General features: G+C 33.2%; 1 protein-coding gene and 1 long non-coding RNA gene across 5 annotated transcripts; one reads left to right on the top strand and one right to left on the bottom strand.

Annotated features, from left to right (window-relative positions):
* The first annotated feature begins 3636 nt into the window (after positions 1-3636).
* On the top strand, positions 3637-4408 carry LOC140841614 (uncharacterized). The gene is made up of 2 exons (XR_012120240.1): positions 3637-3843; positions 4305-4408. It is a non-coding gene; the product is annotated as an uncharacterized lncRNA (long non-coding RNA).
* Positions 4311-15407, bottom strand: LOC140841612 (OVARIAN TUMOR DOMAIN-containing deubiquitinating enzyme 7-like). 4 transcript variants are annotated; one of them, XM_073209156.1, is made up of 12 exons: positions 15304-15407; positions 15149-15232; positions 14932-15038; positions 14689-14764; positions 13778-13927; positions 13553-13614; positions 12046-12130; positions 11828-11956; positions 11529-11628; positions 5082-5209; positions 4890-4983; positions 4311-4448 (listed from the first exon to the last, which is right to left on the bottom strand). In XM_073209156.1, exons 2-12 carry the CDS (start codon positions 15194-15196, stop codon positions 4321-4323), a joined length of 1107 nt encoding a protein of 368 aa, XP_073065257.1. In that variant the 5' UTR covers positions 15197-15232; positions 15304-15407; the 3' UTR covers positions 4311-4320. The 4 variants fall into 4 exon arrangements, with proteins under 4 accessions (XP_073065257.1, XP_073065258.1, XP_073065259.1 ...); XM_073209157.1 differs by having other exon boundaries at positions 15345-15363; XM_073209158.1 differs by lacking the exon at positions 15304-15407 and having other exon boundaries at positions 14948-15038; positions 15149-15197.
* Between the last annotated feature and the right edge of the window lie 2813 nt (positions 15408-18220).

Here is an 18220-nt window from a genome sequence, read left to right as displayed (position 1 = left end):
AAGAGTGACACAAGGAAGAAATTTACTTTTGTTTGGCAAATTATTATTACCCTTTTCTTAAAGAAGCCGAAAAAGAACGGACAATAATTTCAAGAATCGAAGCTTTATGGTACACTGCAATCAGAGTCTGCAGTAACTCACTGGATTTTAACTTTTGACCTAAATCTAGCATCTCCATTTGCATTATTTCGAATGGTCATAAAATCAACTCAAGGATCTTAATTATACACTTATACAATATGAATGGATAATATTTTTTTAGGGAAAAAAATCAGCGAGCTTTTTAAGAAATTTATACATTAATTATTGAGTTCGGCAAGCCTCTTTTGTTTAAATATGTCAGTGATTAAACAAATATTTTTTTTAAATTTAGATTTGAAACTATCATTAACATTACTAAATTATTCAAGAAAGAAATAAACCTATAAACTAATTTCAGAGAAGCCAAAAAATACGTAGCTCTCGGTTTCAGTAAAAAAATTCAAGATTTTTCGTCGCAACATGAATTGTGGTAATTAAGTTGTTATAATAGATATTAAACGAGAATTGGGATATGGCCTATGGTTAATATGGATTCTTGATGTATCCGATTAATTACGTAGACATATTTTTATTTATTTATTTATTTATTTATTCATGTCCTCAAAGTATGAATTAAATATAAACCCACATTTATTTTCTATGGCGAGCATAGAAATTTGATAAGTACTTTACCTGCAGATTCAAGAAAATGGAGGACAGATTAGATAGGTGTGGCCGGGGAATAGTGAAGGACCCATAATTTTTCCCCTTTTTTGCATGATACATTTCTCTCCTCCACACGTTGTTTATTTTGATATTTTCTATGTTTGGGAAGATTGAAAATAGAAAAATGAGAAATGTAGACAAGATTAATTTAGTGGTGGCCACGACAAGTAGCAATCTAGCATCTCTAGCCATTCGTTTCCCCTGAGGTGGTATTCTTATATCATAAACGACAGATTAATAAATTTTAACGTGAGCAATTAATTTCAGTTGATTTACGAATTGTATATGGAAATTAATTGCAACGACCATGGTCGAAGGGTGGCCTAATATGAGATTCAGCTATATCTATGCATTACTATTGGTAATGGACCATAGGATGGTCCAGCATAGACCGTAATACATGTCCATGTACCGTCACTCATAGAGTATTCAACTCCTGGAAAGTGGTTTCTTTCGACTCTCTCAACATTTAAACCCAAGACCTCCATGTTTAAGTACCAATACTTCTAGCCCAATTTTTATCAATACTTAAAATTCTAGATACTTAATCCTGAATATTTTGAGTTCAAGTGTTAAGGAGGCGAAAAAATTATTTTTAGTGATAAGATACTCTATGAGTGATGGTGCATGTGCATGAATTATTGCCCATGCTGGACTAACCTATGACTAATGACCAGTAGTGATGCATGAGTATGAGCTGAATCTCATGTTAGGTCAACCTACAACCCATTAATTAATATTAAAAACTAATTGATAATTTGTTAAACCGTTTAGATATACAATGAAATTTGAGGATTATGTGGTTTAAATTAAATATTTCATCTAATCTTGCTTGTTGCCACCTTTCTTTTCTTTCTTTTCAATTTTCTCATTTTTTTTGCATTATTATTAACTAACTTGAACATCCCTTCAATGTGTTGCATATGTTTCTTCTTCATTTTAAAGAATTCAAAACCTTTTTTTTAAAAAAAATTATGGATTAAATTAATCTCATTATATTTCTGAATAAGACAGAGTTCCCGAACTCGAAGTTCTTATATTGATGTGATATATATATATATATATATATATATATATATCTTAAAAAATATTAGCTTCTCTAACTAAAAACTACATCAAGCCTTATTATTATTATTATTATTATTAAAATCAGAGTCGGAATGAGATAAATGAGATAATAAAAAGAACTTGAATGAAAATAAGAGATGAAACACAACTTTCCAATTAGGCACCAGCAATTATGACATTTTAATTAGTGTGCTCTGTCAACTTTAATTACTCGAGGAGACAATGACATAAAGTTGTTAATAATTCACACGCAACTTTAATCAATCACCCAATATTAATTGCACTATTTTTCAGCATGTGTTTCCATTCAGTTTCTCGCCTCGTTAAATTTAATTTGATGCAGTACAATGAACACCATATTCAGTGGCAGGACACACTCAAAATTCCCAAGAAAAAGTGTGGAAATATTTTATTTCTAATAATTGTGTGATACCCTTGTCCACATCTTAAAAATGAAAGATTTAAAATGAGTTTATAATGGCTTACAACGAACTTCTATAACAACTTGGGTTAATCATTTTCGTAAAGCGATGACGAATACGAAGTAGTTGTTATAGGGGCCCATTGTGCAGTCATGCAGGCGCGGGCCCAGGCTCGGGGCGTGACAAATTGAAGCAAAATTTTTAGACTTTTTAATTATCTACTATAATCTCACTTTTTTTTATATAAATGAAATAAATTTGATTTCAACTTTAAAAGTTGGGCATTTAGATGCTATTTTTACACCATATCTGGCTGGTAAAAGCTATGACAAGATGACTTTTGCTGGTTAAATTCAGTTTATCCAATCCTTTGCCAAAATTAAGCGTTCTTTAATTGGTTTTATTTTACATTTGCCAATTCTTACGATAAATGTAAATATGTCTAATCAATCTTGTCTCTGCCCATATATCTCTTAGTGACTTAACGTGGAATGCATCAATGCTCCCATTGGGAGGTAGTCCTTGTGTCATTTCATATTTGGGGGAAAAATTAACTTGAAGCATCAACCTTTGCTTCTGTCCTTGATGCACTTTTACGTGTTAGTTCCATCCTCCTGGTCTTAGGTCGTATTCCAACAGTTTGATAGGTTTTCACATGATGTAATGTATGATTCCACCGACAAAAAATACACAAATCCTCTTATAATCATTGGATCGAGTATTTGGGTACTATCTCAAAGATAAAGTTAAACAAATCAGCTTTAACATTCATTCCTTTTTTTTTTGAAAATTTATGAAAATATTATTTTTGGACTTTTACTTATCAATATGTTTTTTTTTGAAAGTATACTTGTATATTTATCTCAAAATATCACTAAAAAAAGATCATTTAATCTAAACAATAGATGTGGTACAACTTATGTAAGACCCAACCATTTATGACAACACCAAAAATTATGCGTGACGATAACGATATAACTATAACAGCCCAAATACAATATTTCAATTGTTGATCATCAAATGCTCCCGAGGATTTCACCAACACATGAACTTAGTCGCTGATACCAAATTTATTCGGATTATTCGAGGGTTTGCTGATATATTACAAATGGTACTAATTCAGAGCTTTTACAACACAGATGAGCTCCCAGAACATGAAAATATAGAGTAATTTTGAAAATGTAAATATATTAACCTAAGAATGTCAAGACTTTACATTGACAACAACAATCTAGTTGCAAGACCAACCGTTCGAATATGGCATTGATGCATAGGGTATGAGTTCGTTTCATCCTTACTTCTAAAGTCATACAACCCAATTCAAATGACCAAACATCCCACCCCACAAAAAAGGGGCAAAACATGTAGTTAACTTTAAGTCATATATATACACATCGAACTCGAAATTATGACCCAAATTTTGGTGAAGAAATAAAGAATGCAATGACATTATTCAATCCTTCTCTGATTGTAGCTTATTTAGAAATTCAGCTGCCTTTTACCGCATTCCTTTTAAGTTCTTTTCTTAGCATTTGTAAGTATAAACATGCGTTATTTGACGTACGAATGCCCTCTGAACCACAGTTGGCTATGAGTTACAAATTCGGTTTCCTGCATAAATTGGTTCACATTTATTCTCAAATCAATGAATATATTGACAAAGAAAGAGAGGGGAGCGAAAAATAATTTTGCAAGTTGTTAACCCAAAAAATAAACCACACTTTTCTAATTTTATTTTAGGGCTGATGGGAAACGGGTTGGGGATGAGTTACTAGTACAAGAGTGTGCTCATATAACAAAGATATCAAAGGCTATGTTTCTGCATGTAATGGTTTTGTTCTCTATGACCAAGCTAAGTAAAGGTTATCATGAAAGGGATCTGCGATGAGATCATTGATGTCAAATAAATTCTCATGGCTAAAATGCAAATTTGGACAGCCAGACACAGGAAAATCATTTGAAAATCCTCAAGTGAAACTGCTAAAAATGTTGCTTATCCAGCCCATGCAACAGAGATCTCCCTAACGCAATGCAATTCTAGTACATTACCAGAAGCTGAATGCAGAGGCTAACCTGGAATGTTCTAAGGGCATAGTGAACCGCCCAAATCAGGTGATCGTCCATTACACTGAATGGAATTCGCAACAGATGCTGCACCTTTTTTACCCGACTTTCTGTCTTTCCAATTCTTCCTATGTTCATCAGTTCCGCCTGTCAAGGTAAAACAGCACCATGTAAGTTGAGAGAAAATTACCATGCTAGGAATACCACTAGCAACTATTTCAAATCCATATCCGCTTTACATTTTAAAAGAATTTATTGTAAAGCCTAATAAATATTTCAGTCTGTTAACAAAAACTAACAAGGGAAGATAAAACACGTGATGGTTAAAAATAGAACAGAATCGTTGCTAAACAATTTGAAATTGGCAGCAACTGAACTTCAAATTTGAAATGCAATTAGTGATTTGAAATCATTTACTCAATCCTTTCATCCATTCATATGGTTTATGGATTGAGGTTAGAGTTGCATTCCAGTTCCCATTTGTTAAGAATTTCATTGTGAGGCATCTTAAAACTTCAGAAATAAGAACTGGACATATACTTAAGTAGGGCGTTGTACAAAGTTAAGGTAATTGATTAAGAGGCCTACATGGGAAATCTTTAGATTTCCCCGCAACAGATCTGCAACATGACTTGTGTTTCTTCTTCAAACCATGTAGACAGGCCTTATTTTTAAAAAATTTCTGCAACAGGGAAAAAAATGGAAATCAGCTCGAGAAGTATGGAAATACAAAAAAATTCCACTGAAAATAGTAACTGTCCAGCTTATGCAAGAGGAAACCTTCTCATTAGCACGTGGGCTATTCATACTGCAGACACTTTCCACATCATTGCTAGATAAATCATGTTCAAGTGCCTTGTGTTCAACTCTTAGTTCCTGCTGTACACAGTTCATATCCTGATGTTCATCTAAAAAACCTCAAAAATATTACTACAAAATCAAGTAAATTTGCCACAAACAAAGCACAAAACACTCCATGAAGAGGATTAAGAACAGAAGAACACTCAAAAATATCGAAACCAAGCTTCATATAAACAGAGAGCCACAATTCCACAAAAAATAGTGAAATACCAAATATTTGAATGGTAGAATTATTGGTTTTCATATCATATATCTCTGGTTTGAGTCATATCGGTAGATCATGTGCAAATTTGAAAAAGAAACAAAAATTGCAAACAATAATTATGAAACAAGAGAATTTCATCAGAAGAACAGATGAAATGTATTAACCATGGGTACACCAATGATATGATTTTAATTTAAGTGAGAAATCAAAACTAAAATTTAGGAGGTTCAACTACTTTAAAATGAAGATATGGAAACAGGGCTAGTTATACAGGAACATCCTTTCCTTGGTAATATGACGTTCTTCAGCAGAAAAACTTTCAACACAGCAGTTTCAGACAGGATATCTCGTCGACTCAACAAAGAAGAAATTCTTTGGTTGCAAATTTCATCTACTTTATGATTGCACAAGCAACATCTAATAAGTAGCAGATCAAGAAATAAATGAAGGTGTAAATCAAAAAGTGGCTTGAGAGAAATATGAGCAACGAAACCCAACCCACTCAAGAATAAATCTCTGGCAGCAGTTAACAAACTTCAAATTGAAATGTAGGCAGAATAGTTGCATATAATCTTAGATTGATTCTGTTAGTTACAGAAAATAGAAGAGACATTATCCTAGTTTTAAGGGATTCATTACTTTCCTTCTTCACTCTGTTTCCTCTAAATATAGGACTGAGAATATCGTGTATCTTATTAATTATTATTCAGTAAAAATACAGCATATTTAACCGATACCAGAAGATTAAAGGCTAAAAGCAAGTTGAGAAAGACAAATGTCTGGAACACAAACCTCACCATCTCCTCTCCAATTATTCCCGCTGCACTAATTTAGAACTCTCCATATCCCGCAAATTACAACCTAAAAGCTGAACAGTAAAAACTATTCTCAATGGTTGGTCGGTCACTGTCAATGGTGACTCACAGCATGGACAAAATCGGCTATTTGGATGGATCAATTCCTAACGCATCACCGAGTGGTTCCTCATATCAAATATGTGATACTCAAAACTTGATGGTGATGGCTTAGCTGATTCACTCGATAGAAGATAACACTGGAGATAATCTAGTCTATACTACGGTGAAGTAGATCTGGGACAATCTCATTCCGCTATTTGGATTTTGAGAAATCTTCTCACATGTTTGAGTTGTGGAACAAGATATATAAACTCAAGAAAGGGGATTTCGATGTCACACACTTCATTATGCAGCAAAAAAATTAGTATGAATTGGATCTGTTTAACATGTGCCAATTGAAAGATTATGAGGTTGCGGTTACTTTTAAGAATATGGTGGATAAAGATAATCATCATGATTTTTAACAGGTCTGAGTAGAGATCTTGATGAAGTTAAAGGGTGTATTATAAAGATAAGGCCTTTTCTAGTTATAGATGAAGAATTTCCTGAGGTCTTTCATGAAGAATATCTAAGGAAAATGATTCTTGGTGAGGTATTGACTCCGGCAACTGAAAAATTTTCCCTCGTGCAAGATGCAACCAAGATTGGAGATTTCTGCTATGGTCCCGAGTTATGGATCACATTATTGGGGCGATCAATGAGTTTCTGATGGAAATGAGCTCGCTTTAGGGGAGACTTCACGACCTCGTAGATGATTTGAGGATCACTAAAGAGAACTTCACAATCTTTTAGCACTAAGCTTTTAGGAAAATTTATCCTAACCATTGTTCTCATGCAATCACTTCAATATACAAAAAATGTCTCTATGTCAGTTACCAAAGATCAAAATAAATTTCCCTGTAAGTTACTAAAAATAAACTCATATTCTAAAGATAAAATATCTCATAATCATTAGCCTATATATAGAACACATGAGATATTGACAATTATCTTTTATTTGAAAAATAATTAAATAGATAAGTATTACTAGAGTCTTAAAAATTTAAGTAAACTAGATTTTCTATCCGTTATCTTTCAGACTAGTAGGCTGTATATGTGTTTGGGCCGCATCAATGATCATAATATCACTCCCCTCCTGGAGAACGTGTTAGTCCGCAAACACGAATGAGGGGACCTGCTCGCTCATGGTGGAAGCATTTTTCCAGGATGCATTTATTAAAGACAGTCCATCCCAATGCATTAAAACTTCAGCCTGGGCATTTCTTGGTCTTCTGTCCAAAATAGCTCGGGACTGGGACAACAAACATCTTCTTGATTTTGGGGAAGCGTGGGGCTGTTGCCTAGCTCGCCCAGGTTTTGTTCTTCCGAGTAAATGGTTCACAGACATTTGTTTATCCCATCAAAATGATCAAGAAGAGCTTCTTGTTGTTTCTCAGTGGCTGCCTTGCCCTCTCGATATATTTTCATAAAGGCCTCGAAATGTTGATTAAATACATGAAATTCCTCCATGAAGACTGGCTCTGGTACCAATTTGTTATGATCTCGAGTTATGGATCACGTTATGGGGCAGTTAAAGAGTTTATGGTAGAAATTGAGTCTCGTTTTAGGAGAAAACCTCACGATCTTGTAGATGATTTGAGGATCATTAAAGAGAACTTCACGATCGTTTAGCACTAGGCTTTTAGGAAAATATTTTGCTTTAACCATTTATTTCCGCACAATCACTTATATATACAAAGAATCATGCTCCGTGTCAACTACTAAAAGATGAACATAAATTTATCTGTCAGGTACTAAATAAACTCATATCCTAAAGATAAAATATCTCCTAATCCTAGCACTTATCCCATTTTTATAGAACACATGAGATATCGACGGTTATCTCTTATTTGAAAATTAATCAAATAGATAAGAAGTAAACTAGAGCCTAAAAAAATTTAATAAACTAGATTCTCTATCCGTTATCTTTAAAACTAGTGGGTTGGATCTGTGATTGGCCGCATCAATGATCATAACAATTTCTAGCCTCCCGCAAAGAGAAGTCAAGCATGGTGCAACCATTGTTAGATGTCGTATCATATTAAGAACAAGTTCTGGGATCTTCATGGAAAACCTTCAAATTAGGTTCCAAATCGACTACGAGGATGTGAAGGAAAAGGCCTCCAAGTCACCTTTGACCGTTAACGGAGAAAAACCATGACAATAACAGTTTTTCAAAGGTGTAGACGGAAAACTTGCTAACCAAAAATCAATTTGTTACCACTTGCCTTGTGGCATTTAAAAGTACATTTTCGACAGATTTTGATAGCATGACCAAGCTTTGAGCCACAGATTATTGACTCTAGATCCTTTGAGCATATGACTGGTTGTGAGAGTATGTTTACTCCTATATTCCACGTCCCAGAAATCACAAAATTAGAGTAACCCATGGCTCTTATTAGATCGTTGCTGGAATAGGTTCCATTAAACTAGTTCCAAAGTACTTTTTAAATTTGTCCCACATATAACTAGCCTATCATACAACCTTCAACGTTGGCACAATTATAAAAGATTGAATCGTGTCATTCAACTTTCATCATCTGTCTACTACTTCGACGAGGATTTATCTGTGAGTGGTCAAGTTCATGCAGCTGTTGGTTATCCCTCTTTGCCTAAAACACAAAAAATAATGTTGCAACATTGTAGGCAAGAACATCCATATTTTTTGTACTTGAAACATTTGTTTCCACCCTCACTTGGAAGTTCAATAGGAAATTTGACAATTTCAAAATACAAGCATGTATTTTTTACCACCTTGACCTGATCGAGCTTCCAAATCATTCATGTTGACTCACTGACTCACTGTGCCATTTGAGATCCATCTCATATAAAAACTCTTACTAATAAAAAAAAGTGGTTTATCTCCTTTACCGATGATCATACAAAGGTTTGTTTTGTGCATCTTTTGAAAGAAAAAATAGAAATATAGCATATTTTCAAAGTTTTCTTTCCATGATTAAAACTCAATTTAGTGAGAATATTAAAATGCTTTGTACCAATAATGACACTTGATTTTTTCAGTCCCATTATGGAAATTTTTTTGAGTAGCAAAATGGAACTTACAAAGGAAAAATAGCTATTTGCTAGAGGTATCCCCCAACCTCTCTTATTCACAAAAAATGTTCCAAAACTCTTTTGGGTTGATTAGTTCTTACTGCATGTTATGTGATCAATAGAATGTCGACCAAAGTACTTCAATTCCAAAAAACCTAAGAAGTTCTCCAGGATTGTTGACCTCAAAACCGAAGATTCACTTCCGCCCTTTTAAAATTGACCAAATAATGCTCTAGAAATTCCAGAATCACAACCCTTAAATTTGATTATTTCAATTGTATCACTAGAGTCTAGAGACAAATATGTCAAACCTCCTATGTTTCAAAAAACATTGGAGAAGCATCAAACCAACAGGAACGGGATGATGTAGTGATGAAAAAACTTGAAGGATAAATACTAGTTGCTTGCGAGTGGTATTTACAGTCATAACTTTGATGGCTCAATTGAACGACGTAAGGTGAGATTGGTTAGAAAAGCTATTAGGGATGACAATGGATTTGGTTCGAAACGGGTACTCAACCTGAACCCAACCTATCTGGGTCGGCTTTAGGTAATGTTAAATGGGCATGAGTCAGTAATGATATTTACTTTGTACCCGGACAAGTAGGGGTCAAATAACCGGGTTTATAGTGCTACAACCCATTTAGGTTTTTAACAACCACCAGGAGTAAATATTGTTTCTACCATGTTTAACGGGGAAATTTTTACGAGGAATAACTTTTGCTTTGAGATATTTCAAAGCCAACATTCACCGATATACACCGGCAAATTGCATCGGCACCCTTCGTAAAAATTCAAAAGAGCGAAAAACTCCTGGTTTAATATTATTGCATTTAAAGCGCCATGTTTTTAGAAGTATGGCATAAATCCCTTACAAATTGGGTGAATGTGCTCGATTTTTGGGGTTAAATTGCTTTATTTTCTAAAAAATGAAGGATTTATTAATGTATTAATATTTTTTAGGCAGTTTTATGCCTTTAAACTTTTCATTTGGGTCCTGGTGAAATTACCCCCAATATTTCCATATATTTTATCCACTTCTATCCTCTCTTGAAGATTGCCTATTATATGAGATTTTGTGGATTACACACACATCAATATCTAACTGATATTTTGTCAGATTTATATGACTTATTGATTGCATGGAATTACTACTTTTGATATTTGATTTAAATTGAGTTATAGATTTTGTTTGGATTTTTTTAATTAATTTTTAGTTAAATATAACTATATAAGTTAAAAATTAACAATGTCGTACTTTTGACACACGAAGTTTATGAGCTTCTATAATTGAACAATTTTTGAAGATGAAACTCTACCGTGATAATAAAGCTGCTATCAATAGTCTTTATAATCCTTCGTACTAGAGCAAACTAAAGACGTAGAGGTCGATAGGCAATTGACCATAAAGCTGCTATCAATAGCCTTTATAATCCTTTGTGCTAGACCAAACTAAACAAGTAGAAGTCGATAGGCACTTGATCAGAGAAAAGATTGAGAAAGAATTCTGCACTTGACTTAAGTTCCTATATCAGCACGAGCATGGAATGTCTTAACGAAAGGGTCAATGAAGCCAACATTCAAGAAGCTCGTGGATGAGCCTAAATTATACAACCTTCATACACCAGGTCAAGGGGGAGTGTATGCAGATTAGTTGTACATAATCTTAGATTGATTCTATTAGCTTTATATTATCCCTAACTTTAAGGTTGCATTTGAAGTGATTTGATTTGAAGCTAGAAATTTCAAATTCTTAATAACAAGTTCATTGATTTGTTTGTTTAATCCATTTGATAATGAATTTTAAATCATCAGCTCGTTATTTTTGAATTATTGTAGAGGATTTCAAATCCCATTCGAAGTCATTGCAAATAATTTTTTCTCAAATCCAAATCTGATCCATATGCAACCTGAGAGATTTGTTATTGTCCTATTTCCCTTGGTTTTCCTTTATATGGTTGAGAATATTGTGTATGTCTTAATTAGTATCAAGTAAAAGTGCAACATTACTTGTCGTTTCTGTTTTTCTCTTCGTTTTTATGAACTTTTGATTTAACAATTTAGGTTTAAAGCAAAAACCTTAACAAGAACAAACCCTCAGAGCAAAGTGAAGATAACCTTGTCAGGTTAAATACTCAGGCGACATATAAAGCAAGCACACAAAAGGACCACTCAGCAAAGGAATTGTAAAACATACTAAAAGGTCATTACCGTAAGGACTATAAACAACTAAATCAGCAAACATGTGATCTCCAGATTCTTGTTCTGGAGTAAGCAATTCGGCTACAATGTCACCTCCCACATTTAAAGCCTACATGACATCAAAATTATTAGGAAAAAATTTGCAACTCCCCTGTTTCAGTAGACCAAAACCCAATTGAAGAAGAAACAGGGAGCTTTTCAACCAATATTTGTTTTCTTCACCACATCTCGTGGGGGGTCAGTTGGTGTGCCAATTAATGCACGCAAGTGGGACTGTCGTAAACCTTTCAACTACTTGAAATAATCACCTGCTGTGCTTTTGTAGCATTTACAATATTACTGGATTTCTCCTGTAATATATTTTCACCACCTTCCTTTTCCGGGACTGTGCAAACTACATCTGCTTTATTAGATTTCCCTGAAAGACCTGCGTTGTCCTTTATAAGAAAACTAGAAATTATCAGAATCTATTGTAGAAAATACTATACATTGGATAATGACATACTAAGAGCAACACATAGGTCACCTCGATAAATATGGGCCTAGCTGGTCCAGAGCAAGTGTCCTCCTTTAAACGCACACTATTATAATGCTCTCCATCATGATAAGAACTACAAGAATTATAAAACAAGTCAACGGAATAAAAATCAATACCCTCATTAGGAAGAACTGGAGGAACTCTTTTTCTGTATTTTTTTCTAGGAGAACAGAATACAAGATTCCACTGGCAACTCTTAGCACACCACTTTTGTCACTGACAATATTCCAATCTTTAAAAGGACTTAAGATTCTGACTTCAAATAAAAATAAAGTGAGATTGATGCTATGCTAATCAAGGTGAAATTTAATAAGTTCCACGAGCCTCAAATTAAATAGACAAATTATATTCTGACTCCAAATAAAAATAAAGTGAGATTGATGATATGCTAATCAAGGTGAAAAATTAATAAGTTCCAGGAGTCTCAAATTAAATAGACAAATTTTTAACATTGTTTTAGCATATTTCCATTCAGTTTCCAACAATGAATTCTACACTGACTATCCTCTTCCATATTACATTTAGCACTTCAATGCCCAAACTACACTAAGATTGGTGTGTGTAATGTCTAAACAGATACACAACAAAAGTTAATAAAATTAGGCATATGTTCTAGCATCATTTATTACAACAACCAAGGTGTGGACCATGAACACTTTGGAAACAAATTAAGAACTTCAGTCAATAGCCTAAGTGGAAATATTTCTTAATTAAGAGAAGATATTCTGGAAGAAAGAAATGCAACTTATTCTTTGCGTGCAATATCATAATGTGGAAAAAGAAATGCAACTTATTCTTTGGCGTGAAATTCTTGTCTTTCATAGAAGAGGATGCTAACTTCTTCCGAACGTGAGTGTTTTGAAAATTTCTAGTACTGCATCCTATGAATTTTAGAACTGACCGTGACCAGAGCATAATTGAGCTACACAACTCCTCTTCAACGAAAGACTCAATAAAATCCTCCATCCAGTGAAAGCACAAAAATGTAAAATCCAGAGCAACGACAAGAACAAGTTACAGTTCAGGAATAATGTCACATTGTCGTTATCCACATATTTGTCAGTTGTGGTCGGACAATCATTGATGATTCAGATCACAGTCATGGCTCAATACAAGTTTAACATGTCTGCATAGCCTATATTCAGCTAGGGAAGTTATCAACACCTAAAATTCAAGTAACTACGAATTAAAGATCTTCATTAGATTTCCAGATGGTTACAGAGATTATTATAGTTACAACAAAGATCCATAGACTTACAAGGGTTTCCTTTTATTGATTTTTATTTGGGTACTTCTGAATCACAGAATGGTACTTCAGAAGATTTACAACAGAAGACCCTTATCCAGTATTGCAAGACAAAGAATCGTAACAATACAGGACAAAAAGACCAAAAAAACAAATAATAAACCACTAATATAAAAATCTGTTAGTACAAGAATTTAACTATGCCAAAAATTAAACACGGCCAAATTCTGAATTTTCTGTAGTACTCACAGGTGAATCTGTGGAGCTTCACGTACATCAAAATTTTGCGCGTGCCAACGAGGTGACCTATGCTGTAAAAATAAGAAATGGAAATTGATAATTAATCTAAACGCTCTAAAACATTATCACAGTATAAATTGACAGTATAAAGGCATGACTGCTGTAAATAATTGAGCTTGGAAATTTTAAAATCATGGAACAGTGTAAAAGTAATGGTCAGGAAAGAAAACACACTCTGTGAATGCATATGTTTCTATGAATGGCAAGAGAAGCTGCTTGCAACTCCACGTGTCCTGCCCAATTGCCTTCCTGGGCCATGGACCGACAATATTCATCAAATGGAACTTCGTCTTCAAGAAAGGGCTCAAACATTTCACGATTGTTCTGCCAAGTTTAACTTATGGATCAGTATTCCATGAAAATAAATATTTTTGATTTTATAGTATAAAAAATGCAGTAGAAACTCAAACAAAACTGTGCCCAATGCATGAACATGCCATTTCACACTTGGATTTGAAGAAGAGAATAATGTGATAACTTGTAATTTTCTTTAATTTGGTTCCCAAAAAAAAATCAACGTAAAATGATTATAAAACATAATAAAGAAGCCGAAATTGGGTTGACACCCGTTGATGGTTAGAATGGTCATCTACATCGTGATAAAGTTCGCCTCCCTCCAGCCCCCACATCTTAGCAAAAAACGCAAGCTTTTTCTCTCCATTAGTTCTGCTTTGTTTTCAAGTAATCTCGGAGGTTGAGACACTCATCGTATTCTACAATTAACTCAATATTCACAAAAAACTAAACTTAAATTTACTTTGTTAAAAAATAAGATGCAACCACTTTCAACTTTCCTTACTCATTTTTTCGTCCATGACACTCCAGATTGAGACAAAAGATCTTAATCAACTCTTACATTTAAACCTCACGAGAGCCACGCAAGCCCCCATTAAAGCAACTCAAGTAGTAAATGGCCTTGACGCTATCATATCGCATTGATAGTATCTATAATAATTCTTAACGAATAAAGATGAAATAACAAACTAGCAAACTCATCCATCATTCATCGTATTTGCAACCTGTTATAATAACTACAGATTATCATCCAAAGTTAGACTGAAACAGGATGTCTAAAAAAATTATACCTTAATAAATCGAACTACCATATTTCGATACTTCTCATGCTTGTCCTCATTCCCCTCCAACTGATCAGCCAATGCCCTGCAACAAACAACAGTCAGGTTATCAAAATCACCGCACATTAATTAATTCAGGAATAAAATACTCCATAATTCACACGCTTCATCAATTCATGAGCACATGCACAATAATTATGCATAGAGAATAAGTTTTGCTAACAATCGCACCGCAATAAAATTAATTAATACCTGAAGAAACAGTTACCATCTGGGGTAACCTGAATGATTTTCAAACCCAAAACATCAAGCTCAGCCCGCAGTTCAGATACATCCGTTTCTCTTCCGCGCTTTTTTCTCTGATCACAATTCAAACAAAATCAAGATAGAAGCATAGTCGAGAATAACTCAATTATTAACAACAATAAATTGCAAATAAACAGGAAAAATCAAGGGTCTTATAACTTACATGGGGTAGCTTATTAGAATTGATTGTTTGATGCTTTCCTTTGGCCATTATTATTGAATTCGCACTGACAACTTCGATGTGATTCTGATTAAAAAAATAGGTCAATAAATTTTGGGGCAGAAGGGTTTAAGGAGGCACAATTTGAATAGATTTACTGATGTTATTCCATTATCGATCAAGGAGAGCAAGGACGTACATTCTCGCACGATTTGTTTATAATAGATTCTTCACAAAATCTTCCGTCGGTCAATCAATTTTGTAGAGATAATTTATTAAAAATATAAATCATATCAACTCATCTAATACAAATAAATCTTTTTCTAACATATCATAGATTTTTCTAGAATCAAAATTTATTAAATGATATAAGAAAATATATGATTAAATTAATTTACATTTTTCAGCTTTTAAATAGTGTGAATAATAGTGTTTTAAATATTGATTTATGTAAAAGATAATTAAGATTATTTTAGTAAAATTTTAAATTTTCAAATTCAAATATTGTTTTTACAAACAAAAAATGAGTTTTAAATAGAATTTTTAAATTTCAAACCAAACACAAAATCAAGATGAAATTCTAAATCCATGGTTTTTCAAATCCAATTTCAAATTCAATTCTATTTCCAAATCCAAATCCAAAATTTTAAAGATCCAAACATAGTGTAAGTATTATAACATGGAAAAGAAACGTAACTAACGAAAAATAAATGGCAAAAACTTGTATGAGACGGTCTCGCATGTCGTATTTTGTGAGACGAATATCTTATTTGGGTCATCGATGAAAAAATATTATTTTTCTATGCTAAGAATATTAGTTTTTATTATGAGTATCGATAGGGTTGACTCGTCTCACAGATAAATATTCGCGAGACCGCCTCACAAGAGACCTACTAAAAATACATCTAATACACACGAATCATTCATTTAGGACAGAAAAATTATGGATGAATGTCATAATTGCATAATGAGAAAAATCAAGTGTATTTCTTAAATTCATATCTAACTTATTTATATATTAATTATATAAAGTAAATAGAATTTCAAATATCTTTATTATTAGTTGAACTTGAAATTCATAATAATTAATATGAAACTTTGTATAAACATGGAATAAGTGTGTTTAAAGTTTGGCAAAAACTTGGTGACTCACGGGTCGTATTTGTGAGACATATCTCTTATTTGGATCACTCATGAAAAAGTATAACTTTTTATGCTAAGAGTATTGGTTTTTATTGTGAATATGGGTATGGTTGACCCGTCTCACAGATTATGACCCGTGAGACGGATGTCTTAAAGTTTATTGTCTTACTTATCTAAAATTATGAAATATATTTGGATTTCAAATTAATCAATCCTAACATAACCTTATGTCGTAGTTTTCTCACCCTAAATTCTCGAGTATAAGCTCAATATGCGGGAGCTGTCAAAGTATATATTTAATTATTTCAATTTTTTTAATATTTTCATAACTAAATTGAACGTAAAAATCTTATGAGACTGTATCATTGATCAATTTTTTGAGACAGATCTCCTATCCTACTCGATCAATCAAAATATATTATTTTTTATAACAATATTATTTTACACTTCGAATATTAATCGGATCGACAAATCTAATATATATACATGATCTTCAATCACAAAATACATATTCTAAACTATAATTGTAGTTGCCCGTGGTTAATTATTTTGGAAGAAAATGTCATAAAAAATGTTCACATAAAATATTTTTAATTCATCCGAACCATCGATTTTTTCGACCAACTTTTTCCTCTAATATTTTCACCAACAATCCGCTGATATTTCATAAAAAAATCCATCCACCAGTGCCGCCGCCCATCACATATATATATATATCGTTTGGTGCTGGAGCTTCAACCTATCAGCTTTCGGAGTTCTACCCATTAGCTCCGCGTACAGTTCGAAGTATATTTCTGCACATTGCGTATTTATGCACTTTATTTATATATTATATGTATATTTTAGAGAGTATTTTATTATAATGAAATAGAATTATGTGGGAGAAAACACAGTTCATCTGATGGCAACTTATTTTGTACATTTCTGCACTTTTTTTGCTTTCTTGTATATATATTTCCGCCCATGAGCGTACACGTTTTGTATATTTCAGCGCTTTCTATAGCATCCCTTAGCTTATTGGCTTTTTTATTAGTTTTTTGTGAACTCACCAACACTTTTGGGACATTTTAATCGTACGGTGTAGAAAATTCGAACGACTTAATTTGACTGCATTGAATCTAAGGTTTTACCAAAATATGTGTCTCAATATTTTAAAGCATTAAATGCATGATTATTGTGTAGATATGTGTTTTATTTCATGGTTTATTAAGGTTTCATGTATTACGGCTTTTTAGTAGTATTTCACGCACGAATGTGGAACGAAGACGAGACCGTTAAGGAAAAATATTTTTATTAAATAATTATTTTTAATTATTTAATATATGATATAATTAAAGGTGATTTTCGGAAAATGGGCCTTGATTGTGTATTTTTACTTGTCGGCTCATATTTTAAACCGGTACACAAAATTTAGTGAGTCGAGGACTTTTTGAGGATTCAGACAATATTTTCAAAAATGTACCTAAATGAGATATTTTTCGAGAGTGATTTTGGTTTATTGGCCCTAATTTAATATATATTGGGTCTAAACTCCTTCACATCCTTATTATTTTAATTAACGAGCCCAATATACATCTATATTATAACAAACCCTACCTCCCAAAAACCCTAACCCTCCATTCTTCCTTTGGACCACCCCACCCCTTCTACTCCAGCAGCTTCTTGTGGCCATCAGCAGCCTTTTTGCTCGGCTTTTCTCAAAAGAATTCATATGAGCTCTTCCACGTCCTTCCAGTATCCGTTCTACGCAATTGTAGTTGAGTTTTCGAGCGTTATTACGCAAAGGCAAATCAGTTACCTTCATTTTCTCGTCTTTCACATCATAATACGTGTTTTGGATGGATTATGCATGATATATGTCGGTTCTAACATTTTAAATTGATTTTACATGTGTTTCTCCATGAATATGATTTTCTTGCCTTTATGTACATT

The sequence above is a fragment of the Primulina eburnea genome, chromosome 9 (assembly GCF_022965805.1).
Source record: "Primulina eburnea isolate SZY01 chromosome 9, ASM2296580v1, whole genome shotgun sequence".
In the NCBI taxonomy this organism is placed as follows: Eukaryota; Viridiplantae; Streptophyta; class Magnoliopsida; order Lamiales; family Gesneriaceae; genus Primulina; species Primulina eburnea.
Note: the sequence above shows the minus strand (reverse complement) of the source record. Positions and strands in the feature narration are given on the sequence as shown.